Raw genomic sequence first — 20,959 nt, 5'->3', positions numbered from 1 at the left:
TGAGCCTCACTCATACCTTCCCCAAGCATGATCTCCTCATCACAGCCGAGCGGACAGTCCAACCTCCCTCTCCCAAGCGGAACTATCCGCAACAGTGATCGTATGGATATATCTCAGCTTGCCCCCTTCCAACCTGAACTCATGACTATCCGCTGCATTCCCCAGGTGCTCAAAGTTGCAAAGCACGCTCACAGTCCCCATGCTCTCATCAATGACATAGCGCCGGTCAGAGTTGGGCGGCTGTGTGTTGTTGCTCGGGATGCCCACTTTGCACGAATCATCCGGTGCCCCTTTTCCGGTATACACACTCCCCTCTAGCCGTGCACATGGCGTCCCCCATGGGACCGCGTCAATAGCACTCTTGTTGCTCCACATGTCCAAATAGGCATCAGCTGCTGCTTGGAGCGTCTGTCGGGTGTCTCGCTGAGCAGATGGAATGACAGGCCAGTTTTCTTGCCGAGCGTATTGAAGGGTTCGACTGGCGTTGAAGAGCCATGAGCCCGTGGTGGAGACGATGGTGTCAATCTTGTAGACGCTGTTGTCGCTGGGGGAGTGACGTATCTGAGCGCCGAGCACAAAGGGCTTGAAGGAGATGGCGGAAACGACTTCAGTGAAGGTTGAGCAGGTGGTCATGTCGATGATGGTGCGGTTGAAGTCGATCTTGAGGATGTTGTTGAAGATTCCCGAGACGATTACGGTGGGTTTGTTGTTTTCGACGTATTGGAAGTCGTCGGCGATGTTTTCCAAGGGGCCAGCTTGGCCCATGGTCAGTCCCAGCAGGAACTGGCCGACTGTGAGGAGGAGTTCATCTCGACTGCAGGCCGCGATAACGGCTGGGATAAGGCTCGATGCGAGGATGGCGAGGAATGCCCAGGGTGATGATAACGGGACGAACATGGTTGTGGTGCTGGAAAAGTCTCTCGACTGACTTGGTTGGCACTCAACTAGTAAGGTCGTGGGAACCAACGTACTTGTCCAGTTTGAACATAAAATACGGCCTCGGCGATTTAACATTTGCCGTGTGATGAGTAAACAACCCCCAAGACGGCAAAATCCACAAACGGGTTTCCCCGCCCGCGACGGATGCATGATATCTTCATCCATATTGGCTTGACGATTCAGAAAGGGGCCTACTTTGACCAGGAAGAATCAGACCGGTGTGCCTCGACGACGGGTCTGCCTTCAGGACCCCAAACTTCAGCTGCCCATGTTCTCTGTGTATGTCCACTTGGTTTCTGCACCAGTATTCAAGATACCGTCCGGCAGCGTTGTCTGTCTCCCTTAGACCCCCATCCATGTTCGGTACGCAACCTCTTTCCAAGGAGAATCCACCATGCCGGCATAGCAACTCTGTCGAATCACAAGAGGCGTGGAGTGACTCGGTAGGCTTCCCCCGAGTGGAAGATGGCCGTATCAAGGTTTTCGACGATCGCGAAAACTGGGGTATCGTGACGTCTAACGCCTATTGTATCGTGGTCGGTGCCAGTTCGGAGAACGTTACGGCTGCCGAGGCGACTGTAATTGAATCTGCCTGGCTACCAGAAGAGAGTCTCAACGTCGCCACAACAACACAATCTTGTCGAGGGAAGCGTCGTCGATATTCCCAGGTCGGACACTCGCTCTTGTGTATCCGCTCCATTGTGAAATTGCCTTGATTGCGGACTACCGGTGACAGGAAGACTCGCCAGGTATCAGCGATCCCAAGTGTTGCTACCAGCGTGCCGTCCCCAGCAAGCAGGGCTGGACCTGGACTGTGAATGCGACGCCAATCATTATCGCGGGCGTATTTTTTCGTGTGAAAGCTGGAAACGCTCGCGGTCGACGACGTTAAATTAAAGTTTGGGCTTCGTCCCGAAGGTATGATGTGTGTCGATCAAGGTTCCAGGGGCGTAAGCATCGTGGTCTTGTTCGCTCGTGGGTTACGCGTCTGGGCCGCCGGCAGCGACCGGGCAGCAATCAGAAGGCCATCGCTTCGGTTGGCTCGTAGTCGGGCAAAGCACTCGGCATCGAGTCGGGTGTCGTGAACAACGGATGGTTGTGAGCCAGCAAGGTCATGGTTCGTCCGATGGTCGTGCTTGGACGAACGGGAGAAAACACGACCGGGCTAGAGCGACGCTCGGATGACGCAGCTGGACCGGGCTCGTCAGCCTCGGGTACCGTAGCACTGTGGAGCCCATAATTACAGGGGTTTTCAGCGCATCACCCCCTGAAGCACATGGCGAAGTGAGACAGCCCTGCTTCTTGGCATCTGAGGCTGAACTTTCCCAAGACATCATTCACGATCAACCACGCGAATGGCGCCGTACGACATGGTAACATTGAAACAGTTGACGCTATCAGGTTAGGAACTGGGTCGAACAATAACAAGGACGAGTCAACCGTACTTTGGCCACAAACCACCTCCGAGATCCCAACCCCCCGGTTGAAGAGGCATCTAGGCAGTAGGCACGAGCTATCTGCGTCGATGTTGAACAGGCCAATTATTTGGAATGGCCAGATACGGCCAGGAGAGCAGCTGATCACGAAGCCCGGTAATTACCTTACACTACAATGTCACGGAAAGCCACGGCGGAAGACAACAATGGAGGTTGGCTCTTCGACAAAGAGCTCGAACCGCAAGACATGACCGGACAAAGGCATGGTATTAAAAAAATCTCAAAGAGCAAAAAAAGCTGATTGTATTATCCAAATTCCAGGGTACCTTAACTCTCTTCGATCCTCTTCGATCCAGCCCAGTCTAGTCGTTGGTTACAACTAGGTACCTTGGACAAGACATCCGCCAAGACCAGACACAACTTTCACGCCAATCTGCCCATCACTCCATCATCATCAATACCAACCGGAGGGCGGAGGCAGATATCCCATCCCAACAACATCTCTCTCTCTCTCAGCCAGACCCCCGCCCTAAACATTAGTCCCCCTAACCCTCGGCCCCCTCGGTCTCACCGTCCACTTCACCACCCTCTCCTCTCCCCACCCCTCATGTACCTCCTCCCCCTTCAAATTTACATTCCTCACAACCGCCTTCTCCCCCTTTGTCTTCAACTCCCGCCCCAACTTCTCTCCCATCTCCCTATCCCCTTCTTTGGCAAGCGTGATATCGTACTTTTTCCTGCTCTCAGAGTCAGACAACGTGTCGTAAGCCTCCTTGAGATCTTTGAAGCGTTGAGAGAAAGGTGAAATTGGGGATGTGGTTGGGCCCGGGTTGTCGGGCGAGTTTGCAGAAGTGGTGGAAGGCGGTGCGGATGTCGGACCCAGAGCAAGTGGGTGGGAGGTTGAGGGTTTTGTAGTGGGAGGGGATGATGGTTTTGATGGGGATGGCGTTGGGAGTGGGAGTGGTGGTGGTGGTGGTGTTGGTAGCGGACATGTTGGGCAGGAGGGTGTGATGAGTGTTGGCGTTGGATTTATAAGATGGAGCTGGTGTTAGTGGTTGGCGATGATGATTCTGGTGGACTGGAGAAACAAGAGGAATGGGTTGGATGGTTGTGTGGTGAGGTGAGTACTTATATGTCTCTTTTCGTCGTTTGAGTGATCTCCTTGATCCATTTTGAACTCTGGATGATGGATCTGTTCAGTGTTCACAATGACTGACATAGCTGGGCGGACGGGACGGGAAGATGATGAACTCGGTAGGTAGGAATGCGTCGACAAAGGCCTTCCTCAGCGGTCCCGGCATCAGAAACGGGTGAGCTTGTGTTGTTCATTGACGGTGGGACATACGCCCTAGACAACCTCATTGTTTTGAGAGCGGCACGGTGGCTTTACGATATACATATCCGGTGGTAACCAAGGGCAGACAAAGAACTTCTATCTCGGCCCCGATGAAAAGAGAATAGAGTGTGTCGTTCCAGAGGTAGTCGGGAATATTCTGGCTGCTTATTTGCAAATCGGCAATGCTGCTTACAACCCCATCACCACACTACCACTCGAAGCCGATGCCTGGTGGTCGCACGGGTCAGGCATGGAAGAAAGACGGAAGACATGAGGCTAAAGCGTTACAGTGCTTGGTCAAGGCTTGTCATCGTCAACCATCCGCTGCTTCATGGCACGCTCGATTTGCTAAAGCTCGCTTCTGTCATTGCACAGCTTTGGTGCTTGAGTACCTCTATCCAAAGAAAGCCATGGCGTCGGTTGAACAACACCTTGCAACTAACTTTTCGCCTCACCAAAAGCCAAAACACCACCAAAACACAACGCCAAAGGTATCATCAGTCATGAATCATCATCACCCTCGTTCCTTCCAACCTTTTCCATCTTCCACTCTCAACACCAGTCCATCACCACAACCACCTCCTCCTCCTCCCCCCTTCCCTCCTTATGCTCCCCATCCCCGGCACCGGCCTAACCCCCAACCCCCCAACCCCCACCACCAAATTAACCACCCCCAAAATCCAAATCGCCTTCTCATACCCGCCCTTCCCTCCGTGTCCCCCCACAAACCTAAAAACCAACGCAAACAGCACCCCACCCAAATTCCCCCCCGCCCCCGTCACCCCACTCACCACCCCGTTTCGTTCCGGCCAAACGAAGGGGATCAGACCAAAATTGGCGCCGTTGCCTGCTTCGATGAAGATGGCGGCCAGAATCACTAGGCCGATGACGGTGCCTAGTGAGGTGGGAGCCAAAAGGCCGAGGAGGAGCAGGAAAGTGCCGGAGAGGAGGGTGGAGAGGGAGATTAGGAGTTTGCGGGCCCATAACGGTTTTGCTTTTGGAGGAGAGGGGGAAGGGGAGGTGGTAGAAGAGGTGGAAGATGCCCCGCCAAAGGATTTGTAAAGCAAGTCCGAAACGAGACCGCCGAGAGGACGGGTGAAAAAGTTGAGAAAGCCAAAGATTGCGGCATAGTTGGATGCGGAAGTTTGGGTGAGGGAGGAAGGGGAGATGGAGAGGAAGTAAGAGGAGAGAACGGAGTTGATGGCTAGTTCGGAGCCGAAGGAGCAGAAGTAGGTGAGGATGTGGAAGATGGTTTGGGGGGAGAGGAGGATTGTGAGGGCTGGGGTGGTTGTGCCTTCGAGGTTTTGGGTAGAGGCAGGTACGACGACCTCCCCCCTCTCAACGTCCGGACGGGTACGGGTAGTGGATTCGGTATCAGACATGGTCTTAGCAGATCCCTTTTCTTCTTCGTCCATCGTCGCCGTTGCCGTTGCCGTTGCCGTGGGAGTCTCTGCACCGGATGCGGACTTGGGATCAACACCTTCAATAACCGTCTCCTCATCCCCCTCTGCCCTCCCCTCGGCGGCCCCCAGGTTCAAACCCCGATCCCTCTCCCTCCACCTCCCCCCCGGCGTATCCTCACACAACAACATCAGTCCCAATCCACACACCAACAAACACACAAGCGGCACAACAAAAGTCACCCTCCACGCCTTCCCCTCACTCATCCCCCACCTCCCCACAAGACTATCAAAAACAGCCGGCATAACAAAATACGTCACCCCGCCACCTGCATTTCCCCATCCTCCCGCTACCGCATTCGCCGTGCCGACTACATTCTTATCGAACCAAGCTGTGCACCACACCTGGCAGGGGACGAAGGAGCCTCCCAGGATGCCGATGAAGAAGCGGATTATGTAGAGCCCCGTTACGTTGGTGATGAGCGGGGCTAGGCCGATGGGGATGCTGCCTAAAAGTAAGATGGAGGCGAAGACGAGGCGGGGACCGTAGCGGTCGCAGGCCCAGCCGGAGATGAGGCGGACTAAAAGGGTGGCGACGAGGGAGAGGATGTTTGAGTTGGAGATTTGGGTTGGGGTGAGGTGGAGGGAGTGTTTGATTGTGTGGGTGAGCTGTAGTGATGGTGTTAGTGTAAGTGATGAGTGATGATAATCTGGGGGTGAAAGAACGGGAAGAGTGAAAGGCGTCAAGACAGGGGGAGACTTAGTTGGAGAAGAAAGGGAAGACATACCAAAGGAGGAAAAGTATACCAGGCCCAAAAGGCTACCATGAACCCCATCCACGAAAAGAAGAAGACGCGGCCATGGCGGTCGATAGGGTTGAAGACTGGGATACGTTGAGCCTTCTTGGTGAGAGGGTTGAGGGGTGGTGGTTGGAATGAGAACTGGAAACCGAGGACCATGGTGAGGATAATAGGATGTAGGTGGTGATGGTAAGGTAGAATTGTAGGATGGTGATGAAGATGACAGCCAATAGGAAGCGTCAGAAACGGGTGTAAGCAGCCCTATTGCCGTAGGTGATGGGCGACGTTCGGCTGGTACCCTAGGTGGCGACTTCCGGTGACCCGGGCGATGACGGTGTAAGTGATAAGCGCAGTAGGGCGGCTGATAAGGGGTAGGAGTGCCTGAGCAGCAAGAACAGGAAGTGGTGATCTGGAATCTCTCGGGTTGAGCTTCACTCTTCACTTCGAGAAACTCAAACAGCTTGAAGTCAGCTGAACGAGAACTGTTGCTGGGCGCGGGGGCTGACAAGCTCTTGTTGTAAAGCCTGATCCGATACCGCGATGTAGTACAGCGTGAGTCTACTGATCCAGTCCATTCTTCCGACATCGTCAAAGGCATTCATTCTCTTTTATGTTTGACGTCGTCGACATCATCCAAGTCCATCATCTCCAAGTTGAAGACAATATTGAATGTGTGAATTGAACATCTCCGTTGATGCCAGTCATCCCACGCTTGTGGCTTGACGGCCCAGACTTTTCCTTATCGGTCGCATCTCATGCATCCCATCGACTTCTTCGGGAGTTCCATCATGGCTGAGAGATTTGCCAAGGCCCAGCGATAAGGGGCCAGGCTCGCAGCCAGGGTTATGTGAGGGTGCTGACAGAGGCCCAGGGTTATGTATGGGTATGGACAGTGACTCCCGTCCACAACCTCTTTCTCCGCGGAAGGGGGATCGAGATAACCACATGCATGGCTGTTGATAGGAGCCGCCTGTCGCTATCGCCGCGACCTTGGAACGACACCCATTGGCACTACCAAAAGCTTGTTCGCCGCCGGCTATACTGTACGGTACTTGTGATGCTGCAACCGAAGATCTAGATAGCACGGTATAGCACCCCACGCCGGTGGTTCTGACAGTTCTGAAGGATAGCACTCGCTGAGAGATGTACATCTCCGGTAGATCTGAGCGGCGATGGTGGTTTTCCGAAAAGACTCGGAATTGATAAGGGCATGGCTGCGCTCCAAGCCTTCATGACAAGCTTTTGCCACTCTTGAAGCTATCAGCGCTGTTATCGCTCTTTTGAAATGGGTGTATGACATCTCGGGTACAAGCTCTTTGTCCCTTTTCGATGCTGTATGACACAGGACCCTAAGGAGGAGAAAGTGATCAGATAAGGACTGTAAGGGTGAGAGGAGGTCTGGAATTACATTACCCGGTAATCCATTGGCCAGAAACGGGATGCGCATGTTGTCGGAGATGGTTGATCTTGGTGTTGTCTTGAACCTTGGATCTCCATCCGCTCCGGTGTCGGTGCTGGGACTGTACAGTATCGGCGACTCGTCAAACAATCTGTGGTTACTGCTCCGGTCAACGTTTTTCGTTCCAAAATCCCCGGCCATTACGAATACCCATTGACACCCAGGCAATCCTTTTCTTGCACCACCACTCGCAATTGATCTTTTGTTCCAGTCAGCTGTTCCAGTTCGTGAAAGTGCGCACTGACTTCAGCCCTACAGCCCTGCAATCCACAGTCATGACTCGAGCTGGTGGAGTTGGAGGGCCCTGTTGCATGGATGTGGTCATGGACTTGCGAACTTGTAGTAGACCCGAGGAACATGCCTCCAGTGCTCATTGTTCCATAACCGTCTCATTATCGCCCGTCTCTAAGATATGTACAGGGCGGGGTGTGGACTCGCGATCCTGTTTTCCTCGCGCTGTGCTGTGTGTCCGTCTTGCGTCCTGTGTTCCGTGCTCTCGCTCGTGCTCGTACCGTTTCCCGATGTTTATCGAACTCAGTTGCTCCGCGCTCCACCCTTGGCCGCCCTCAACTCGTCCATCTTGGCGACGCGCTTCTTGAACTCGACGTACTGGCACTTTTCGTATGTGTGTCGCTCGTCCTGCGGGTGTTGTCAGTTCGTCGTTCGCTTGTGTGTGTTCCGCTCGATGTATTTTGGCAAAGGCAACAGCCGTCGTACCTCGCACTTCCACGGGAGGTAGTAGGTATCGTAGCGACACCGGTTTAGCGGAATAAGAAGGTGGGCACAGCTGTCGCGGTAAGCCAGGGGAAGTTTGGCATCGCGCATCTCTTCGCGAGTGGCCTCTGTTTCGTTTCCAAGTCGCAAAGCGCAACCCCTCCGTTAGCAAGCGCATTCTTCTTGGGTTCGGGGATGGTATCGGGTGGGAGCATTACGCCTAGCAGTGGTGATTGAAGAATCGGACGCCATCTTGGATCAGCAATTGGAGGGGCGACCGTCTCGTGGGAATGGTGGTGGTCTTTGTAAACTGAGTCCAGGATGTTGTCGCTTTCGTCTCGACGTCCATGTCCAAACTGTGGAGCTTCCCCAGCTTCCAATGATTGCGTGGTCCGAGCGTCATGAATGTCGAAGTAGCCACACGTGTAGAGTCACATGATAACTGCCAAGCCTGAACAGGGCGCGGCAGGCAGTGCACGTTCATTCTCTCAAGTGTTGTCCCCAAACGATTCACCACTTTACCATACAAAGCTTCTTTCAACGTCAACTCTTTCATCTTACAACCCGCTGATCGCCGTGGCACCAAATCAACCCTTTCTTAACGACACACTCTAATTATCGACTTTCTAGGTTCTCATTACAACACGACCTGTTATGGACAAGTTCCTTTCTCTCAGCGCATCTATCAAGTACGAACATGTTCAGGCTTGAGCAGCCTCTACCAACAGCCTCCATGCATCCACCGATACCTCTCAACCGTATGGCCTCTCTGGCTCATACGCTCATTTCTTGAAAATGGATTAATGATACTACCAAAGTGGAATGTTAACCAAGCCCTCATCCGACACTGATGATCCCCCGTTCTGGTTCACTCCAAAGCGGCTCCAATCCTTCAGCGTGGGACTTTCATCTCCATCCCCTCGTCCCTCCCTGTCCCACTGCAGCACCCAAGAATTCCACGGCCCCGGCGGTCCAAACATTGTCCTCTCTATCCCCTCCACCTCACCAGGACTCGGCGGCGGGGTAAACGGTGTCTGTTCGCGCCTGAGGTCTCCCTTGAGATCGGATTCGACTTTGATGTCTCGGGGTTTGCGGTACCGGATCCTTTCCAACCGATAGGTCTTGCTCACCCAGAGCTTGTCCTTGTCAACACGGTGAGCCGGCTCTGGCGGGTGACGGAAGAAGGCCCCGGTAACAGGCCGCCGGAGCTTGCGGGTGTAGATGGTCCTTGCTTTGCTGCGCAGTGTCTCTCTACCGTCCAGCGGAACAGCGACCTGTCGATCCTCAGGTCTTTCGGCGTTGGGACGCGTTATCTTTCTGCTATACTTGGTCCTATTCGGGACCTGATACGGCATCGTGCTCATGCGCTGCCCCGTCGCCCACCTCACGCTCTCGACGCCATCCCGGAACCTGCGCCGCTCGTCCACCTCTTTATCCGCCAGATCGATCATCGTGTGGTGGAACCATTCATTACAAGGCCCCAGAAGGAGAGGAAACCCGTCTTTCCACCTTTGGTAATCCCTCTCCATCAGCCTCGCGAAAGAAACAATCCCTACCAGTCGGTTTTGGTCGCACAAGTGCGCCACGTGACTGAACCGCTTGACCACATCAATCAGCGTCTTCGAGTAGTTAGCATCCAGCCACTCAGCCCATTTCTCCGCCCAGTCCTCGGGAATTGCCTGCATCGTGAACCGAAGCAGATCCCGGCGGCCGGCCAGGAGCATATGATGCAGCGTCAGGCCAAACTCGGCCTTATCCTTCCAGCTTTCCCTATCCGGCAAATCAGGACACTCCTCAGCCATCAAACAAAAGCTATTATTACTCTCCCGATCCACCGCCAGCCCAAAGTCACCCAGAATGACCTGCGGAAAATAATCGTCAAAGTGCTCGAGACAGTTCTCCCGATCATGCTCCCTCTCATACTGCGTCACAAAATGCAGCCAAATATTCGCCGAATGCCCATCACAATGGGCCGTGGGCACCCAATCCGCAGCTCTTTCCTCCTCCCTCGCCTTCCACTCCTGCTCCTCCCTCCCCCGGCGCGGCGGTCCCCTCACCCAGCCTCTCTCCTGCGTCTTATCCGGCATCGTCCGTCCCGTATGAACAAACTTGTACGCCCTCCCCACCTGCGCAATAACATGCCAAATCATCGCCTCCGGAATCGGCTTGCCCTGCTTCTTATACCTCTCAATCAGGTCCTCCACCTGTCCGCCATTATAAAACTTGCCAAAGTGCGTCACGTTCTCCTCCGGCCAGTTGTTCAACTGGAACGCGTGCGTCTGCGGCAAGCAAGTCAGGTGCGGATGGTACAAGAAGCTAAACTTGAGCGTGCGACCCGTCGGATCGGGAAGATTGTTGTATGCAATCTCCCCCGGTACTTCTCCCGCATTCGGAATCCGCTGCTGGTACCCGTCTGGACGCCACCGGCCTTTCCAGCCTTTGATGCGTTTGACGACTACCAGTAGCGGGTCGGGACCGACGGTCCGCCATAGACCGACGGAGACGCCGGTTGTGGCGTTGAGGTCGTATTTCTTGAGCCAGTTGACGAAGATCAGACGCAAACCGTCGGGGAAGTCTTGACTGGACCCAGGGCGGAGGAACGCGTTGCTAGTTGGGTTGAGCACGTTCCGCCGGAGTGCGTCGGGCGCACGCATGGGGTAGCAGGTGTAGGTGAGGTGGTGGTGGGGGAATTCGGCGTTGACGGCGGGGTTGTCGTCTTCGGGCCGGTCTTGGAATTCGTGGTCACCCTGGTTGAAGCCTTCCGGCAGCATGGGGAAGTACTCGGCTGCTTGGGGGGAGGCGGGTTCGAGGTAGTATTCTTGTTGGTCCTGCATTATCTCGTCCATGGATTCGTTGAATTCGCTGTCGTCGGATTGGACGTTGCCCTCGTGGATGTCCCCATCACTACCAATGGGTGATGAGAAGGATATTCGCGGCATGGTGGAGGATTGATGTGATGGTAGTGTCTATGGGTTGTTGGTGGTAAGTGAAAGTGAAAGTGAATAGATGAATTGAAGGGAGGGGTAATAAACAGCAGTTCTGATCATGGTTGTATCTGGCTGTTTATGAAGACTCGGGTGCACAAAGGGGCTTGTCCCGGACTCCGGCTGTGAACAATGGCCTTGCAACTTGAGCCATGCACAAAGAGAGGAATTCCCGCCCGGCCTTTGTTTGGACTAAGTTAATTATGGCACGGTCTATTGTTTGTTGGCACAAAGACAGCCTACATAGGCCGAGTTGCTCATAATGACAAGTCCTCGCGAAGGCTTTGGTGGGAAATAGGTACCTTAACCTCCTCAGCTGCATGACTGCCATAAAATGCCTCGGTGGCCAGAGCCAGGCTTTGCGTTCTACTTTGTTTTGGAAATGGACATGTATGAAACGAGTGAGTATCGACGTCGCTCGGGAGTGGTGGTCCCTCCCTCGAATGAAGTTTCACCACTGAAAGACCCAAAAAAAAAATCACCAAACCATCCAAGCAGTCGTAGAACTTGAAAGTTCCAGCCCAACCAAAAAAAGGAAAAGAAAAAAAAATGCAAAAAGAGATGCCTACTACAGGAATCGAACCTGTGATCTTTGCATGTCGTCGTTACCCAATCCCCGAAGGAACCAGGTAGTTATACAAGTGCAACGCATTAGCCACTATGCTAAGCAGGCACTAGTTGTTTTGTTTTGTTGAAGGAACCTTGCTGATAGTGGGGTTATGTACCACAAATACTGCACCCCGGCGGAAGTGTGTGTGGGTCATGGAAGGGAGGACCGCGAGGGAGATGTTGGACACTCGGTGTTATTGATAGATTGGCATTCAGTGGAGCAGATGTAACATCGTAGATTTCCTTTATGATGGTTGGTTAAGCTGTTATGTCCTACTGCATCTCCATGGTGTCCTTGATTGCAGAGGTTTCTTGCGCGACGAAGTCGGAGATGTCGGTTGGATGCGCTGTTACGACCGGCGGAAGGCGCATAGACCCCAAGACATGCAGCAAATAGCCCACTACTTCCCACTTTTAAAACCTACCTCTACCATCGCAAAAAAAGAAGCTTCCATTGCTGACAAGGTTATCGCCATCCCACTACTACACTTTCTTTCGCTTTATCCACCCCAGCGTCTTCATCTGCCTCCCGCTTCCTGGTATCAACCCGCGATCGAGATGCCCAAGACTATATCAGATAAGAAAGCGGCCGAGCTGATGGCATACTTTCTTCGTCCCAGGGGCGACAGTCTCTACTTGGAACGCTGGGAACAGACACTGAAGGCAATCATCCAAGTCTTCGCTGTCAAATACCACGAGCTCTCGCCGGAGGCTGCGGGTACTTTTAGTACCAAGAGATACCCCAGCAGACTATTGCATGAGTTCTTCGTCAAGTCGCTCCGCAATATCATGGACGACTTGCCGTCTGATGTCGACAAATTGAGGGAGGCAGTCGATGCGCTTGATGGCAAGCATACATCCCGCAAGAGGCATCGCACGGAGAATGACGAGGCCGATGGCAAGCAGGCATCCCGCAAGAGACGTCGCATGGATAACGACGAGGCCGTCGAAGTTGATATTCCGAAAGGAAAGCGCGCCAAGGTCCAATATGTCTCCAAATTCAAAGTTTTCACCAACGGCCAGACTGAGGTCATTGAGTTCACTCTCGACGACCCTTCGATAATCGACGTCAAGTTTCACTCTGCCCCAGGAAGGGTTTCAACTATAACCGACAATCACATTGAACTTCTGAACGACAACTAAGCGCAGAGCCAGCAGGCACAGCCTAGCTATCCCCTAGTGCTGGAAGGAGCACTTTCCCTCGTGAGTTACTCCTCCTAAAACTGCATTAGCAACATCTTCTTGGCCACCTCCCTCCGCAGCGTATCCATAACACCAACTAACATCGATCTTCTTTGAGAACATGCAGGAACGCAAACGATCTTCGGCACCGGAGGATACATAGGCCAGCGAGGGCCAAAGGCAATAATACCAGGAGAGATTGCTGGCTACTTTGCGAGAAAACAAGGAGGGGCAAGAACCCACTATCCATGTGTTGAAGATTTACCATGCTGTCGAGCTCGTGAGGTTTTGAGGGGGAGGTCAGGGGAGGATCATGGACATTACATGGAACGAGTTACGAACTTGGAAGAAATATTTTCGCAGGCATACAGTCAAAGACAACGTGGATTACTACCTGTCGCCTGGGCCGTGGGACCTTGACTCCCAGCCTTCTTTGAAGCGCGTTACAGTACCTGTCAGTTGACCAGTTGAAAGGGAAGCCCGTTGACAATCTCTCGTTCTCCGTCTTTCTTGACCTCAGCGCGTTAACAACCTTTCAAGGGTCTGCTCACTACAACACTCGCTGCCACAAAGCTGCGCCATTCAAAGGCGTTCTTCCTTTTCTGCCCCATCAAACAACCTCCCCGGTAGTCAACATGTCGCGACCCCGACAAGGCGTGGCCTCACGGACACAGGCCGTAGCCAACCTACGGGAAATCATCAACAAAGACACCTGGCCGGCCGACGACCCCGACTGGAAGTGGGAGCTCTCCGACGTTCTCAAAGATTTTGCCGCCAAATACTTCGAACTCTCACTCAAGGACAGTAGTGGGGAGACGGTCGACGAGCCAAGTAGACTGTGGCACAACCACTTTGTTGAGTCGCTTTACAAGCTTTTGAAGGAGTTGCCGGCCACCACTAATGATCTGCGCAAAGCGGTTCCCCATGTTGTCGATGGCGATGAAGCGAAAGGGAGTCCAGCGTCACCGGTGTCGCCCGCCTCACCGGTTGATGTCAGAGATGGGAGCAACAAGAAGAAGCGCCCTGCGCCTGCCGATGCTCAAGACGATATAAAAACCCCGAATAAGAACAAGCGCGTCAAAACCGAAGCACAGACAACGAGCTTCACGGTTTACGCCAGAAGCCCTTACACCGTTCGCGTCTTCGAGGGCGACATCCCCAGCGCCGAGTTCAGCTCCAGCACCCCTGCGACGGTCCGGGTCGAGATGGCTGCTGCTGCTGCCGTTGTCAAGTCCGACGACAGTGACAATTGACGAGCGCGGTCTGCTGTCCAACTTCAAAGAAGGGAAGGAGCGTCTGGTTATCCCTCTGGAAAATTCTACTCCCTTCCACCTTCCATACGTTCGTTTCAGACGCTGAAACCAATCTTCTTCGGCGTCCAGGCGAGCAGGAAGGAACGTCTGGTGAGTAACTCCTCTGGAACTTTCGATTCCCTACCACGCACCTTCTCCGCCACTTCCCAGCCTAGGGATCAGCCATGTCAATTGGAACACCAGGGCACTGACATCGGTCTTTCTCGGCGGCATCTAGGCAAGCCTTTTGAAGGGGGCGGGAAACGACGTTGCTTCCGTCGCAGCTGATGGATCATTCGTGGGATAGATGGAGGGACTGCAGATGATCGAAAGTACTTCGTGCCATTCTCCTTCATGCTGACCGTTGACCGCTTTGACGGCGAATGGGATTTGCTTCTCCTGTGCATGAACGTGTACTTGATGTCCCGATCTGTTTCTTTCTTCATTCTTGCCCAAACGAATCAACAGACAATGTCCCGGAAGATTCTAAGGGGCCTACTAGATCACTGGAGAAGTCTAAGGTACCTCGGCGCTTTCCTTGGATGGCGGTGAGAGGATATGAAAGGCGCTTTGCAGGCAAGGCTTTTGAGCATACCCATGCTCTCGCGGACGTTCCATGGCTTCATGTGAGAGGCAGCCAGAATAGAGCAACAGGACGCTTGCATATAGGTCTTGACAAGAAAAGAAAGGAATAACTTGTATGTACCATCCCGTTGAGTAAAGACTACAAACAGTGCCATGGGACAGCTTCTCTTTACTCCCCTCCGTTGTCTTCCATACAGCAACAACTCCACCGGCACTCCTGTCCAGTATATAGGCTGCCCTGGTTCTCTTCCGTTTCTCCTCTTGTATTACTTCTACAACACCAAGCTTTCTTCGTCGTTGACTCCCCTCTCTACCTCCAATAACCAGTGGTCGCACCTCCGTCTAGTATCTCCGCATAACCATCTGCAACAATTACCAGCTCAACCAGCGTCACAGGCAATCATCATGATGTCCCAAAATACCTATACGGATAAGAGAAGACAAGCGGCGGCCCAAAGATGGTCGAGATGTCTTATGGACAACTCTACCGAGATATCCCCAGACGGTAAATTGAGGGAGGTCCTTAAAGACCTTGCCGAAGAGTACGACAAGCGAATCCCTTCCCCCTGGGATAACAATATCTACAGTATGGCGTGGCGTGATTACTTCGCCGCAGCTCTCAAAAGGGTTCTGAGGGAGTTACCTGACTACCAAGCTATTTATAGCATCGAAGAGTTACGCAAAGCGATTGCAAGACTTGAGGGGATCAACCCGCCAGCCGAAGCCACCGCACCCCTCAACGCCAACGCTGCCGATGCCAACACTCCGACAGCCAGCAAGCCTGTCGATACCTGTACCACCGACACTACCTTCAAAGTCGATACCCAAGGCGACTACAAAGCTCGCATCGTTGAAGATGGAACACTCGAGTTCCTGCTGAGCGGCCCGGCTACAGTCTTGGTCCAGACTGCAACTACATGTACTGCCGCCTGCACTCCCGCCCTCACTCCCGCCCTCGCTCACGCTCACGCCCACGCCCACGCCCACGCTCAGGCTCTCGTTTTGGCCGCTCGGCCCGCCGCGCCTGGTGCTGATATCCCAGCCAATGGGCCCGATAGTGCTGGTAATGCGATGCCAGCTGCTCAAGCCTAGGTAGATACCTCTAGGGTATAACCGGGCACTCTTCACCTTTGGAGGGAATATCTGCCCCTGGTGAGTTCTTCTTGAAGAGCATACCACTACACTTAACCGACTATCAACGCCTTCAGCTTGGAATGTTCCAGTATAACGTCAACTGACAATGACCTTCCTGGAAATCTAGTGGACGTAGACGCGCAAACTAGGGGTATCTTCGGCGAAAATCCCCCGAGGCAGCATTGCTGGATAGGGGTGATGGTGAATAGGGGTATCAAAGGGCCAAGGCTGGTGGACACTCGGCAAAACTGAGTTGTTGGTAGCGTGTATGCATGTTCTTTTGTCGGGAAGCAATAGAGAATTGAAAGATCCGACGGCTTTGCTGCGTTCGTGCTGGGTGTTCCCCGTCATTCACTGAAATTCTGTTCATATCGACAAGATGCTATATATGTAGGCTTCCAGGTCCCTCCTCCTTATCTTCCTCTGCTAATGCTCAACAGGAGGCCGGCGGAACCTTCCACGTGGCTTTTGACGAGTTAAGGGCTGTTGTACACCGCCTGACTGCCTTGTTGCTCGACTTCACACGATGCGTCTCCCGGTCGTGCTGGGGATGAAGGCGTTTTTTTGGGTTTGATTGGCCTACCAACATGGGATGACAGGAAGAGGTTTTCTCGAGTGCAAGGCCTTGTGGCGAAAGTCATATCTGTGCCCTCTCGAGCCAAACCTCCACGCAATCTTCACTAGGACATTTCCCCACGTAACCTGTAGCGTCGAATATTCTACAGCCGATACAAAAAGCCCAAGATGAACTTCTTCCTGCTTTCATTCTGGGCCCAGAGTACACAGCCTCGTCAACACCACTTCTGGGTCTACCGTCGACACTCTCTTAGAAGCCAAACCATCTGTCGGTATCATCACGCAAGCAAGATGCCCGGACTCGGTACCAGAAACAACGTCAGGTCGGCCAGAAGCTTCGCGGCGAAGCTTGTGGCAGATTGTGAGCCTAAAACCCGCAAAAAGCGAGAGGCCGAGCTGACCACCGCCTTGAACAACTTTGCCACGATGTACCAGAAACTCACGAACAGTGTCAATGGTGCAGATTGGCATGTTCACTTCGTCAAGGTACTCGAGGACAACAAGAGCCCCGCCAACGCCAACAACGCCAACAACGCTGTCAACGCCGCCAATGTCAACAGCACTGCCTTGGTCAACAGCAACGCCATGGTCAAGGGTAACGCTGCCATCGTCAACAATGCCGTCAATACCGTCAACGCCGCCAACGCCAACACCAACAACACCAAACGCCCCGCCGATGCCATGAACCAGGATGGCAATAACGGTGATGCTTCGAACGCCAGCAAGCGCGTCAAGGCCGAGGATGCCCATGAGACCACCTTCAAAGTCGTCAGCTACTTGGCTAACACAGGCTACACAGCCACAGTCTACAATCATGAAGGCAACAAGAGCCATGAGTTCGCGCTCAACGGTCCGGCTGTTGTCCACGTGCATACTGGAGCCGGAACTCCCACTTTCGCTCAGCCTGCCGTTCCCGCGACCAGCACTAGTGCCAATGCCCAGGCCGACGGTAATGGCAGCCACAGTGCGAGGCCAGTTTCCTTGGACATGCGCTAATAACCGGTAACTATTAAAAAAAATTTTTATTACGCTTTTTTAAAGTATTATATTATTAACGGTATTACGAAATAGTGGAATAAAATTATTATCGACCCTAACAATAAAGAACTATAGTTCTAATTAATCAATTACTAATATAATTCTCCAAACGCGGGCCACCCTAGCCGCAACGCTATTTATGAATTCCTATAATAAAAGTTCTATTAGGAAGGTATATATAATAATATAAGGATTTTTTATAAAGGCTATCTCCCGTATATAAAGATTAAATTAGTAAATTAGGGTTCCGCTAATTATTTTAAAGCCGTAACTATATTTTTAATACTATAGGAGGCTATTACAATCGATTGTGTTACTCCGCTATTAAAAAATATTTACTTTAGCCAAACTTTTAAATATATTACGATTATCGTCGACTATTTAATCAAAATATTATATTATATCCTAACTATACCTTTAGAAGCGGAGGAATTTGCAAACCGTTTCATTAACTATATTTATTCGATTTATAATCTATTAGATAGCGTCCTATCCAATAGGGGTACCCAATTCGTATTACACTTCTAATCTACCCTTTATAAGAAATTATTTATTATTTATAAATTAATTTCTATTTTCTACCCTTAGACTAACGCTTAAATTGAAAGGATTAACGTAGAAATAGAATAATTCCTATCGCTTTATATCGATTAGGTATAAACAGACTAGGCGAAATAATTAATAATTATAGAATTCGTTAATAATAATACTATATTGTTATTAATAAGCGTCTCTCCCTTCTTCGCTAATTATAATTATTACCTTTGTATAAATATAGAACGCCGTACGCTACCTCCCCCTAATCTATTACCGGTCTAATTAAAAAAATATTATAAGGCTTCTAAATTAATGGACCGTTTCTATAAAATTTAGGATTTCGTAATCTAGTAAATTCACCATACCTAAGAGCGATATAAAGATAATATTAATAAAAAATATATCGACTCCCCTAAATACCGACCCAGTAATATAGTTTTACTAAATATAATAAACTTCGCTAACGGCCGCCCCTACGTAAAACTTTTACCTTAATAGGAAAGTCTATTCAAAATTATTTAAATTAAATTTTATATTATTTAATTCGCTTTACCAATTAATATAAAATATTTACTAATTTTCTACATCTATATAATACAATTATAGTCCGGTAAAGGCTTGCTAGGATAAAATACGTTATTAATTATCTAAATAAATAATAGTCGGGTTATAATCCGTACAGATAATTAGGAGGAATATAAAGAATAGGCGTTCGAAAGGTTTATTAATTACATTTAATTAGGTAGTAATTTATCTTAATATTATTATATTAAGTAAAAAACTAGGAAATTAACTTAGGAGCCTATAAGTAATATTATCGATTATAAACATTACTTGCAATAATTCTACCGTAAGAACCCGGAAAAATTAATCCTTCTAAAAGTTTAAAACTTCTTCTACCGCCTCGTATCTAATTTTCTAACCGTTCCCGACCCCTTAGTTCCCGCCTCCGCTTCCAGGCTTACCCCAGAACCTTTGCGGCGCCGTTCTGCCCGCCTCTAATAAGAAACCGCCTCGGTTATCGATATAACAAAGCTACTCCCGGATTCGGTTTAGTAATCGAAATAGATATAATAATTAGTAAAGAGGTAGAAGACAAATTATATTTAGTATTCGGAAGAATTGTACGACGTTTAATAAATATATAGTTAGGAAAATTACCCCCGACGTAGTTTGTAGATTATAATAGAATAATATAAAGGGATAAGTCTATTATTACGCATATATATAGATTTTTCAATTCTATAAGCTTCTTTTAAGAGAGGATAGTATTATAGGGCTAGCTTATAATGTAGCTGTACTGTATTAATTATATATATACTATACTAAAGCTAGTACTATAGCCCAAAACTATATATTTACTTACTAATTATATATTCTAATTACGTACAGCCTTATATACGTACGTACGGACTAGCCTACTTGGGCTCTCGCCTACATAGCTAATCCTCCACGTACACTTCCCTTTCTCTCCTTTGTATAATAACGCATATCTTACCCCACCCCCAACGGTGCCCTCTCGCCCCATGATACTCCGCATCTATATTTTATATTATCGACTTATTAATTAAAAGGCGTTTGATAATATAATCTTTTTATCGTCCTCCCAATTAATATAATAACACGCAATAGTTTCGTGGTTTTTTAATATCCTTACAAATACCTATATATCCTAATATCCCGTTCGAAATAACTACTTAAATCGTAATCGTATATTATCGAAGTCTTTACACGTAATAAAAAAGTACAGGTACCGGTCTTTAATTAAAAAGTAGATAGATCGGATAATTAACTCGCTTCTTTCGAATAGAATATTAACCTAATTAGCCGCCTCTAAATCTAGAAAAAATACTTTCTCCCGTAAAAAAAAATAAGCATTAAAGTATTTAAATAGCGAGTAACTATTATAAGTACTATTAACTACAATTAGAATTTATCGCCAATCGGTCGCCGCAATCGCGAATATTATAGTATAAAATAAATAATTTAGAATAATCTTTTTAAATATTTATTATTATTTACTCTAAAGATTCGTACGAGGTTGCGGTCGATACGAGGTATATTTATATTAGTAAAAATAACGAATAGTCGTATTATATATTGGATAATCGGGGTTCTTAATCTTATATTTGTAAGAATGTTAAATTATAATACCAAAGCGATTTTTAAAGTAGAGGGCTATCAAATTACAATAAACGTCGGTAACGGTATCCCTAGGAGGGAACGCGGCGTATAATATAACTACCTCCTATAAATTATAGTAAAAGGAGGAACGAGATACGAAAGTAGCGATACTATCTGCAGGTAACGGCGCGTACAATACTATCTATAAATAATTTAATTAGCTAAATATAAAGAGAAATAATTGAGGTATGTACAATTAAAATATATATTATTAGTATTACAGTAGATCAATATCGTGGGTACAAAAGTCGCTAAGTCTGCATGACCTCAGAAATCGAGAAATTTTAACGAAATATTACGTATATTAAAAATACGAAATTTAGCGGGTAAAATAAGTCTTTTCAATACAAATATTATAGGCTAGCACGAGCTATTAGGGTAAGGGTTATGTATAGAGGGTGTATACATGTAGGTTTCGAGGTGTGTGTGGGTAGGTTTTCTCTACAATTAAGCCACGTTAATAAACCCATATCGATTATTACCAATAATATTACAGCAGCACGCGGCACGTATATAGGCACTGCAATGCACTACGATAGCGATCAGCCATTGTAATATCGCTTTAACGGAACCAAGGTATATAACTGAGAGCTTGCGATAGTGCATTAACTATACCGATGTTCCCAAGATTCATCTTCCCAACCGGGCAGTGCATGTATGTTATCTGACTCTTTACGTCCAAAGGCGCATGTCCGAGACCCGAATGGTGATACAATCCAGAACTCGGTCGATGGAAATGATGCTTGAAAACTCA

The 20,959-nt window shown here is 49.7% G+C and overlaps 9 protein-coding genes and 1 non-coding gene across 10 annotated transcripts; 3 read left to right on the top strand and 7 right to left on the bottom strand.

Moving 5' to 3' along the window:
* Positions 1-39: 39 nt before the first annotated feature.
* B0H65DRAFT_440914 (uncharacterized protein) lies at positions 40-897 on the bottom strand (the record flags this gene model as incomplete). The annotated part of the gene is made up of 1 exon (XM_062825490.1): positions 40-897. The coding sequence occupies one exon, from the start codon at positions 895-897 to the stop codon at positions 40-42; it is 858 nt and encodes a 285-aa protein (XP_062685413.1).
* Positions 898-2,904: 2,007 nt separating this feature from the next.
* B0H65DRAFT_547093 (uncharacterized protein) lies at positions 2,905-3,367 on the bottom strand (the record flags this gene model as incomplete). The annotated part of the gene is made up of 2 exons (XM_062829487.1): positions 2,905-3,112; positions 3,255-3,367. 2 exons carry the CDS (start codon positions 3,365-3,367, stop codon positions 2,905-2,907), a joined length of 321 nt encoding a protein of 106 aa, XP_062685412.1.
* Positions 3,368-4,277: 910 nt separating this feature from the next.
* On the bottom strand, positions 4,278-6,070 carry B0H65DRAFT_421169 (putative nitrate transport protein crnA; the record flags this gene model as incomplete). The annotated part of the gene is made up of 2 exons (XM_062824323.1): positions 4,278-5,780; positions 5,900-6,070. The coding sequence occupies 2 exons, from the start codon at positions 6,068-6,070 to the stop codon at positions 4,278-4,280; spliced, it is 1,674 nt and encodes a 557-aa protein (XP_062685411.1).
* A 438-nt stretch (positions 6,071-6,508) lies between these two features.
* On the bottom strand, positions 6,509-7,908 carry B0H65DRAFT_144807 (uncharacterized protein). The gene is made up of 2 exons (XM_062820985.1): positions 7,708-7,908; positions 6,509-7,569 (listed from the first exon to the last, which is right to left on the bottom strand). The coding sequence occupies exons 1-2, from the start codon at positions 7,761-7,763 to the stop codon at positions 6,948-6,950; spliced, it is 678 nt and encodes a 225-aa protein (XP_062685410.1). The 5' UTR covers positions 7,764-7,908; the 3' UTR covers positions 6,509-6,947.
* On the bottom strand, positions 7,905-8,336 carry B0H65DRAFT_420061 (NADH-ubiquinone oxidoreductase B18 subunit-domain-containing protein; the record flags this gene model as incomplete). Its single annotated transcript, XM_062824253.1, has 3 exons — positions 7,905-8,009; positions 8,088-8,212; positions 8,303-8,336. The coding sequence occupies 3 exons, from the start codon at positions 8,334-8,336 to the stop codon at positions 7,905-7,907; spliced, it is 264 nt and encodes an 87-aa protein (XP_062685409.1).
* Positions 8,337-8,611: 275 nt separating this feature from the next.
* B0H65DRAFT_459933 (uncharacterized protein) lies at positions 8,612-11,481 on the bottom strand. Its single transcript, XM_062826498.1, has one exon. The coding sequence runs from the start codon at positions 11,021-11,023 to the stop codon at positions 8,894-8,896; it is 2,130 nt and encodes a 709-aa protein (XP_062685408.1). The 5' UTR covers positions 11,024-11,481; the 3' UTR covers positions 8,612-8,893.
* Positions 11,482-11,630: 149 nt separating this feature from the next.
* On the bottom strand, positions 11,631-11,741 carry B0H65DRAFT_t107. The gene has a single exon. It is a non-coding gene; the product is annotated as a tRNA-Thr (tRNA).
* A 320-nt stretch (positions 11,742-12,061) lies between these two features.
* B0H65DRAFT_521080 (uncharacterized protein) lies at positions 12,062-14,112 on the top strand (the record flags this gene model as incomplete). Its single annotated transcript, XM_062828742.1, has 2 exons — positions 12,062-12,667; positions 13,309-14,112. The coding sequence occupies 2 exons, from the start codon at positions 12,062-12,064 to the stop codon at positions 14,110-14,112; spliced, it is 1,410 nt and encodes a 469-aa protein (XP_062685407.1).
* Positions 14,113-15,016: 904 nt separating this feature from the next.
* On the top strand, positions 15,017-15,639 carry B0H65DRAFT_490130 (uncharacterized protein; the record flags this gene model as incomplete). The annotated part of the gene is made up of 1 exon (XM_062827726.1): positions 15,017-15,639. A coding segment is annotated over exon 1 (498 nt), but the record flags the coding sequence as incomplete, so codon positions are not given.
* A 1,098-nt stretch (positions 15,640-16,737) lies between these two features.
* Positions 16,738-17,442, top strand: B0H65DRAFT_547087 (uncharacterized protein; the record flags this gene model as incomplete). The annotated part of the gene is made up of 1 exon (XM_062829486.1): positions 16,738-17,442. The coding sequence occupies one exon, from the start codon at positions 16,738-16,740 to the stop codon at positions 17,440-17,442; it is 705 nt and encodes a 234-aa protein (XP_062685405.1).
* Positions 17,443-20,959: the final 3,517 nt, after the last annotated feature.

Source organism: Neurospora tetraspora, assembly GCF_033439725.1.
Source record: "Neurospora tetraspora strain CBS 560.94 chromosome Unknown B0H65scaffold_2, whole genome shotgun sequence".
Classification (NCBI taxonomy): Eukaryota; Fungi; Ascomycota; class Sordariomycetes; order Sordariales; family Sordariaceae; genus Neurospora; species Neurospora tetraspora.
Note: the sequence above shows the minus strand (reverse complement) of the source record. Positions and strands in the feature narration are given on the sequence as shown.

Excerpts from the sequence above, each read along its gene's own strand:
- B0H65DRAFT_144807 (XM_062820985.1), bottom strand. The coding sequence starts at position 7,763 with ATGAGACGGTTATGGAACAATGAGCACTGGAGGCATGTTCCTCGGGTC. Across the intron at positions 7,570-7,707 it reads GTTCCTCGGGTCTACTACAA|ATCAATTGCGAGTGGTGGTG; the intron begins GTTCGCAAGTCC and ends CTGGAACAAAAG.
- B0H65DRAFT_459933 (XM_062826498.1), bottom strand. The coding sequence starts at position 11,023 with ATGCCGCGAATATCCTTCTCATCACCCATTGGTAGTGATGGGGACATC.